Genomic DNA, 8,988 nt, shown 5'->3' with positions numbered 1-8,988 from the left:
AAATTATTTCAGTACATTATTAACGTTTTTATAATTTGATTATTTTCTCGAGCAGTCCTTGATATTATCCCTGATTAATATCTTTTTTCTCTCTTTTCAACATATCAATTTTTAATTTATGAAAACATTACCGTTCATCTTTATATAATACACGTATTACACTAAAAAAATTCTAATCAGCATTCTAACCAAAATCGAAAATTATTAAAATTAATATTCTCACGTTTTTAATATATTCAAAATTATGAAAGTAAAATTAATATAGCAGCTATTTATATACGGACTTTAATTACATTGCGATATTATGTTTTATGACATATATTCATATTTTTAGACCAGTTATTTATTAGCCATCTTTTTTATCTCATCGTGCATCAAGCTTAAAAAACCAACCTGAGATATATATTTTTTATTATATTATTTAAAATATATATTTTTTAATTACTTAAGGTGTGTTCATGCACTTTCGCTATAAGTCCAGGGAAGTTCTTCATTGAACTTGCTTTGGTGGGCTGCGTTTCTTGCCGCATATAATCGCTAAAAATGCAATATGTATAAAGACTGTTAAAAACAGATCAAATTTAATATAAAAAAGTATTATTTAGATTGTTGTAAAAGTTAATTATCTTATTAAAGAAAAACTTTTAATATTAAAGAAAAACTCACAGGATTATCGACATAGGCTTCGCAACCATAGCACCAGACAGAAATATCGCTGAAACTGAGCGTGATGGGATGCTCAAACTCCTCTGCATGCTGCATCGCATGCTGATTAATATTACGGGCGCAATGCACAGTATAGCACTGCAAGCAAATCCAATTCTCTTCAATACTGGCACATTCGACACACGGTGTAGTTACGTCAATTCCACCTGGAGGAACCTCGTTGACTGTGTACAGATGTGGACAATCTTGCAGAGGCACGATTGCAAACATTTCTCCTGCTGTCAGAGCCTACACAGCAAAAAAAACACGTAATACCTGTTTGTTTTATTTATATTCTTCATTTTAAAATAAGTATACACTTACACTTATAACAATAATCAATTATTTATTATTATTTCATCAATAATCTCAAAGAAATTACAAATAAAAAAATATATATCATGATAATAAAAGTTTCACCTGCAGATTGTCAGAGAGATATTCCGAAAGAGTTAAGGGTCGTGTCTCAGATTGTGAAGATGCTGCGCCTTCATCATCGCGATCCTCACGTATGTCAGAATTGCCTTGCTGGCTGCCTCTTGATTGCTGCGTCTCGTTCACGCATTTTTGTACACTTTGTGAAATTGCTAATCAATTATATTTCTCAGTTAAAACACAATAATTATCTACTTCAATTAAAATTAATTAAAATAAAATCAGTATGTATGTACCATTCAAATTTTTTGCTTCGCTTGGTTTCAATTCAGGATTTCTTTTCGCTTCGACCGCTTCGCTTTTCATTGCATGTAACTCGAAATTTTTTATTTTAATATTCTCCACTTCGCACGTTAACTTCGAAATTTCCTCGTCTGTCACTAGATTTAAACAATTCTTATCAATCGCCAGGTTCAAATCTAATTTTTCGCTCTCAATTCCCTCTAAGGCGATCTTTGGTTCCATTTGTTTCAATTTATCCGCATTTTTTCTTTGCTCTTCACGTTTGTTAGGTTTTGTCTTAAATTTGGGAAGTAGTTTCTCTTTTGGTAAAGACATTCCATACTGTAGGTTAGGCCAGAACTTCTTGTGAATCTTCAGTACGTTATTGATGGAATTGATCGCGCTAGTGCAAGGAATGAGATCAGGATCCAGCATTGGTAAAGGATCTCCCAAGAGTGCCTTTGTACACATGGTCATCGCGTGAGAGATAGAGTTGATGTTGTAACCTCCTTCGAGACTTAGGATTATACGACCATTGGCCAGAGATGACAACCAATGGGTCAAATGGCCGTAGAGTTCTGGACTTACGAGACAACCTGATAAAAATAAAAAATGATTATTAGGAATTTTCTTTACTATTAAATATAATATATACAAATCTTTTTATACTAATACATTTTATATAATTTATATTGTATACATGATGTTCTTTAAAAAAAAAACCCACAAATTTTTATAATATATTCTAGAGATCCTTCTAAATAAAAAAAAGTTTATTTACATAATCAAATCTTATAAGACCATGAGTATTTAAACTAAAGAATGAGAACATGCTGTAATGATCAAGTTGGATCTCGGGTGCTTCTATACAGTTGTATGTGAATTTATATATTACTTTATTTACATTATAAGTCAATTCGACTCAGTTTTCGAGATATAGACAATTGCATTATTATAACAGACCAAAAGATACTAGACATTTATAATTTTTTTGTACATATTATTCTCTTATTTATATCTTTTACTTGACAACTTTTTCTTTCCTTTTAAAAGAATTTTTAATAACAAATTTTCCGTGTATATATAAGACTTTTGTATTTTTGTATTTTTTAAATATCTGAGATAAATACAAATAATAATTAATTTTTATATATGCTAAAATAGATTTACCTCCAAGTGTATCGCCAATGCAAGCATCAAATCCGGCCGAAATCAAGACTAGTTCTGGATTAAATTGATAAGCGATGGGCATCACAACTTGCTGGAAAGCTGCTATGTATTCAGCATCTCCCATTCCTTTCTGTTAAATGTAATAAATGTAATCAATAATTTTCATAATAATTTGTAGAGTAAATAATTTATACTGCATCAAACTGCAAACTTCTGCGTACTATTATTAACTATTGCAATAATTGTAAAATATAAACTGTAAAATCATAAAATGTGTTTTTCTAAAATAAATATAAGTATCTATTGCTTACTTTGTTCCACGGTATGTTTACATTGAATCCTTCGCCCGCGTTTAAGCCAGTACTCGTATAATTAGCGAGCTTAGAATTTGGAAAGAAGCTGCCATTATCGTAACGATGAACGGAGATATAAAGGATTTTTGGATCTTCTTCGAAAATAGATTGCGTTCCATTTCCATGATGCACATCCCAATCTACTATCAGCACCCTGTAATAAATTTACATTATATTTTTCGAATCTAATTTATTTTTATCACTATTTAAAAAGCTATATTATTTTATTTAGTATACCTCTTTACATGGTGAAATTGTACAGCATACATTGCAGCTACAGCAATATTATTAAATATGCAAAAACCACATGCAATATCTTTTTCAGCATGGTGACCAGGCGGCCTTACGATGGCTACTCCGGATTGGCACTCCCCATTCAAAACAGCGTCCACTACTTGTAAAAGAGAGCCAGCAGATATGCAAGCACTCGACCATGTTTCAGAATGAAGATAAACAGAATTGTAATCTGAGGCTTGCTTTTGCAATTCCTTGAATTTTAAGGTCGATGTTCTTTTGATGTCATCAATATGGTCTATTGAATGAACCAAGGATAATTCTTCTATCGTTGCACTTCTTCCCTTCGTTACACAAAAAAATAAAAAAATTGTATTCTATTTTTTTCTTATATTATAATTTTTATTTATATACACAGGGTGTTTGAAAAGTAATTAAAAATTCTGTCGCATAGGGATAGAATGGACTAAACTGAGAAGAAAAGTCCTCTACCATTTTACAATTTTCGCAATAGTTATCGAGATATTAATTTATAAAAATATCCAAATTTTTTCGCCCAGCCCACCACCCAATGCAAGCGCTTGGCACGCCTCGCTGGGTAATCGTATCCAGCCGCGCGCTTGCATTTGGGCTGGGCAAAAAAATTTGGATATTTTTATAAATTAATATCTCGTTAACTATTGTGAAAATTGTAAAATAGTAGAGGATTTTTCTTCTCAGTTTAGTCCATTCTATCCCTATGCGATAGAATTTTTTATAACTTCTCGAACAACTTGTATATAGTTAGAATTTTCTATTCAATTAATTTTCTATAAATATGTTTTATTAAATCAAAATTTAAAAAATAGATAGTATAACTTAAATAATCTAAAAGATTACCAGATAAAATGAAATTCTTATTTAATCAAATATGTGTATCGTCGTACTTGTAATAAATGGCATCGCTGTAACAAGCCATGTTCTTCATGATTCTTATAAATGCTGGAAATGCGATTTGGTTTCTCTGGATGAGAATTGTCAGAAATGTTGCAATGCTTTTGCATCTTTTCATCATAGACAATACATACTTTCTGAGGTGCTTTATGTAAGTTTGTTACTGCAAAAATAATTAATTAAATTTATTATAATAGTAAAACAATATCCAACTTTTCAAATACTTTTTATATAAATAACTTTAAAATAATCATATATTATTTTTTCCACACTACTAAAAATCTTTATTGAATAATCCATTCAATACCAATTTTAAAAATATTCTTGTTTTTAATGAAATTATAAAAATAATTCTTACTTTAATGGAAAAAAATATTCAATAAATATTACAATAAAATTTAATAACAAAATAAAATGTTTGAAATAAAAAAAATTGACAAAGAAACTTACACTGTCATATGCAACAAGTAGCAAATAAAACATATATTGCAATCTTTTTAAATATTCTTATATAATTTTCTGCAAATAAAGCAATTTTTTTAATACCTACATTGTATTAATTCATTCAATTTTTTCTCTACGACCTCCAATATTTCTTTGCTTTGTACAGGATAACAATTTCGAGTGTCATACTTGTCTAATTTAACTTCACTGCCTCTGAAATAGGTAAAAAAAGAACACACAAACAAGCAATTTATAAATACGTTAATAACATTAATACGATTTAAATAATTATAACAGCTATGAAAAAATTAATATAATTAATATGATTATGGAATAATGTATAATTTGTGGTGTGTGTGTGTGTGTTCAGAATTCAGTTTTTTTTAAATGTCTCAAAAAACGAAATTTGTTTCGAAAAATATTGTATATAATAAGTATATGTAACAGAAACTTTTTTATTATATTACTCAATCATATATATAATAGTTATATAAATAAATTATATAAATAAATTGAATAGTTCTTACTTGTATGTAACCATAATTACATGTTGATTAGTAATTTCCTCTTTATTATGTGTTACACTATTTATGCTGTGTGTTTCTTGATATTGATAACATTTCCAGTATGGTTTATGTGCGTAGATTACATTTAGGATAGTATCACGTATACTAGGAACAATAAAAGATTTCATAAAGTAGAATGAAAGAAAAGATATTCTTAAAAAATGTCGCGATAAAAATAATACAATAGATTTACCTTAATGATGGTAAATCAAGTGTTTGCAAAATCGGACAGGGATCTCCTAATAACGTTCTTAAAGTCAATGCTGCACTTTCTGCTAATGATTTCAGACAATAACCACCCTATATATATTATAACATTGCGTTCAACACATTTAATTAATACATAAATAAAAATATAACTATATATATTTGTAAACATATTCTTTTACCTCTAAAACTACAGCAACTTTTCCATTTGCCAAACTTAATAATGACGATAGTAAATGTGAATAACATGCTGGAGTTATTAACATTTCACCCTGTGAAATACAATTAATACATATATATGCATTATAAAATAGTAATATAAAAATATTATATACATTATTATTACACTTCCTCTTGTTCTCTGTATTTTATTACTTTTCTTTGTATATTATTATAAATTAATTAAATTGTAAAAATTTATATACATATACAATATATATACGTATAAAGAAGATAGAATACTTGATTTATATACAATTTCTATTATTTTCAATTTTACAATGTTTATTAAATTTAATTAATATTAAATAAAAATGCTATTAATATGAAAAACAAATACAATTTTAGCATGCATATCAATAACACAATATAATAAATATTATTATAACCTTTTCATCGCCCAGTGCGGAATCAAAACCAGCAGAAACAAGGACGAAGTCTGGGCAAAACTAGACAAAAAAATAAAAAAAAAAGAATAGTAGTAATAAAAATATATTCAAATTTACCTCTGGACAACCCAGAGCTGCATCGTAACCCGCTGATACTATTATCAAATCCGGTTGAAACTATAATATTAATACTTCCATTAAAAGATTAAGTTAAAAAATTAAATCATTTTATATTATATACTATATATAATAAAGTAAAGGCTATCTGTCACATACTTCGTAAGCCATTGGCAATAAAATTTGCTGGAAGATGGCGATGTAATCAGCATTAGTCATGCCGGTTTTATTTAAAGGTACATTGAAGTTATAACCTTCTCCGAGTTCCTTCCCAATATAATGAAAATCGGATTCTCTTAAATTGGGCCAAAATTCGCCATGTTCATAACGGTGTATTGAAAAATAAACCACACTGTTCAAAAATTTTAAAATAATTATTAATTACTTGATAGAACGAACAAAAATGGAATGTTTTAAAAAATAACATAAAACAATTTTTTTTAATTAATAATTTTTTTAAAAAGAAAGTGTACCGTGGATCATTATAAAACATTTGTTGCGTTGCTTGTCCATGATGAACGTCCCAATCTACAATTAAAATCCTATTTGCCAAACCAGAACTCAGAGCTTTTTCTGCTGCCACAGCTACATTGTTGAAGAAGCAGTAACCGCAGTATTCCGATTTCATTGCATGATGACCAGGTGGTCTGGAAAAATATTATTCATTAGTTAATCACTAAATATTATTATATAATTATATTAATGTAAGTCAACAATTTTTAACTAATTCAAAACGTAATTTTTAATTAAAGAAAAATACACCACTAAAGATAAAATTAATTAAATTAAATATTAATACATTTATACTTTGTGAGAATCAAAATTTATTAGAATTTACCTGATAATAGCCATGCCATTCTGTATCTCGCTTTTACAAACACTTTCTACTAAATTAATCGTTGAACCCACGGCTAATAAAGATAATCTATATGTAGACTGTAAAAATATATAAAATAAATCTTAATTTTTTAAACATACTTAAAAAATAGTATTTAACAAATAAGCTTGATTATTATTTTTATTAGTTTGGCCTTCTAAAAAAATCGTGGTATTTTTTTTTACATACCGGATGGATATAGACGCAATCGTACTTGGACGATAGCAACTCCAAATGTTCAGAATCCGTAGAACCATCCGTTGACTTCAAAATATTAATCTGTTTCTGACTGTGCTTAGTCAGAAGTTCATTCTCCGTGGCAAGTCTCGGTTCAATGAGTTTACACCTTTGCACCAGGTCTAGCTCCTCACACCTTTGCAAAACTTGTGTAAATCTGGCCGGGCACTCGGGATAATTTGGATCCCAGATGCACTCATGCTCAGCCATGCTTCGATCAAATACAAGACCAGTCTGCTTTCGTATCATTTTATATGAATCAATTGCTTTCTGATATATGTCCGGTACAAAGTTGTTGGATTTCTTATCTGATAATAGCTGTCGTTTTGCTGCCTCTTGTTTGGCAGCCAATAGCGCAGCTGATGGACGAGCCTATTATATCAACAGATGTTATATAAATTTTAAAATATGTTGAAATATATAATGCTTATTAAAAAAACATATTGTCTCACTAATTAATATAATATATCATATATTCATTTAGATTAATATTTTATAAGTTTAACAAATAATATTTACATTTTTTGATTTTCCAGGTTTCTTTGTTTTCTTTGCATTTGTAAGCATATTTGTTGCAGTTCTTTGACACTTGGTAGAATTCTCAATCACTTTTATCAGTTCAATCTCACTGTCTGCTAGTTGTTTAGCAGCAGTAAATAGATCCAGATTCACCGTGGACTCAGTCTATAAATTATTTAACTAATATTTAATGATAAATGTAATATATATACATATATATATATGTATATATACATATATGGAATAGTTCCTAAATAAGGAACTATGGGCAAGGTCAATTTAATTTTAATCTTGCTTCGATTTATATGCATCTTTTTCTAAAAATTAGAAAAAATAAAGATCCAGTTAAAAATATTAAAACTAATCCATATCAATAAAAGTGATATAAACTATGCAATATTACTAATTATGTCGATCATATAAGACATTTCTTTTATAACTATTGATGTTATAAAAATTTTAAGGCAAAGACAAGTCAAGTCCATGAGAAAATTAATGAATTGTTTTAAGATCATAATTCATGTTAAAAAATTATTTCAAAATTTCTATTGTGCAACAACTAGTTGATTGGAGCTTTCTAGCCAATGAAAGTTGACAAGAGTAAATTCTAACAGATAAGAATAACAGACCTGTCGTATATAATAATTATTGTGAATAAAACTATAGATTTTCTTTAGGATTGCTTTTTTTTGCATACAAGGTTAAAGTATCTTGTGACAATAAACGCAAGACTTGTTACAAAAAATTATTGGTCCAGATTACAAACAGTGAATGGACAATCTGTCCTTTTATGGATATCCAATGTGATATATATATAAATATTCCTCGACATGTGTTATCATTGTTTTGGAGAGCCAGTGATAAGATAACGATAAATAAACGCGCAGAAATTGCTGATAATAACAATAATAGCACTTACCATTTGCCCGAATTGAAAAGAATTACAATTAATGGATGTCAAAATAGTACATTTTTAGACAAACATTTACTCATCGGACAACACAGATTATGTTTTAGATTTGATTTCCTCTTCCCACAAAACTTAATTAAAATATCAAATAAAAAAAGAAAAGTTTTAGACCCATTCAGGTTAATTTTTTATCTTTTTTCTATTTTTCTTGTTTACATCTGTTGCTACTTTCGTATTTGTCTGTAATAACATATAAACAGCAACGTGTATAGCCAAAATGGTTGAAACTGCAAGTCCATTCGTATTTACACTTTGCACTGATATGTATGTATACAATGGTGGTGGAAATACGTAAGGTGAGTCATTGCGCATAATGGTGACAAAAGGTGGGGGATACGAAAAATTAACCAATCACATTTACCCCACTTTTTATGCGCGAAATACAAACGTG

The 8,988-nt window shown here is 28.6% G+C and overlaps 1 protein-coding gene across 1 annotated transcript; it reads right to left on the bottom strand.

Moving 5' to 3' along the window:
- Window positions 1-360: 360 nt before the first annotated feature.
- Window positions 361-8,625, bottom strand: HDAC6 (histone deacetylase 6). The gene is made up of 19 exons (XM_018543920.1): window positions 8,547-8,625; window positions 7,628-7,792; window positions 7,061-7,480; window positions 6,833-6,930; window positions 6,468-6,641; window positions 6,154-6,346; window positions 5,995-6,054; window positions 5,452-5,541; window positions 5,256-5,362; window positions 5,024-5,167; window positions 4,603-4,709; window positions 4,046-4,215; window positions 3,123-3,463; window positions 2,844-3,039; window positions 2,533-2,662; window positions 1,377-1,958; window positions 1,126-1,292; window positions 667-954; window positions 361-537 (listed from the first exon to the last, which is right to left on the bottom strand). Exons 1-19 carry the CDS (start codon window positions 8,547-8,549, stop codon window positions 457-459), a joined length of 3,516 nt encoding a protein of 1,171 aa, XP_018399422.1. The 5' UTR covers window positions 8,550-8,625; the 3' UTR covers window positions 361-456.
- Window positions 8,626-8,988: the final 363 nt, after the last annotated feature.

Source organism: Cyphomyrmex costatus, unplaced genomic scaffold (genome assembly GCF_001594065.2).
Source record: "Cyphomyrmex costatus isolate MS0001 unplaced genomic scaffold, Ccosl1.0 scaffold408, whole genome shotgun sequence".
NCBI classification, from domain to species: Eukaryota; Metazoa; Arthropoda; class Insecta; order Hymenoptera; family Formicidae; genus Cyphomyrmex; species Cyphomyrmex costatus.
The sequence above is the reverse complement of the archived record's forward strand: the minus strand, read 5'-3'. Positions and strand labels throughout refer to the sequence as shown.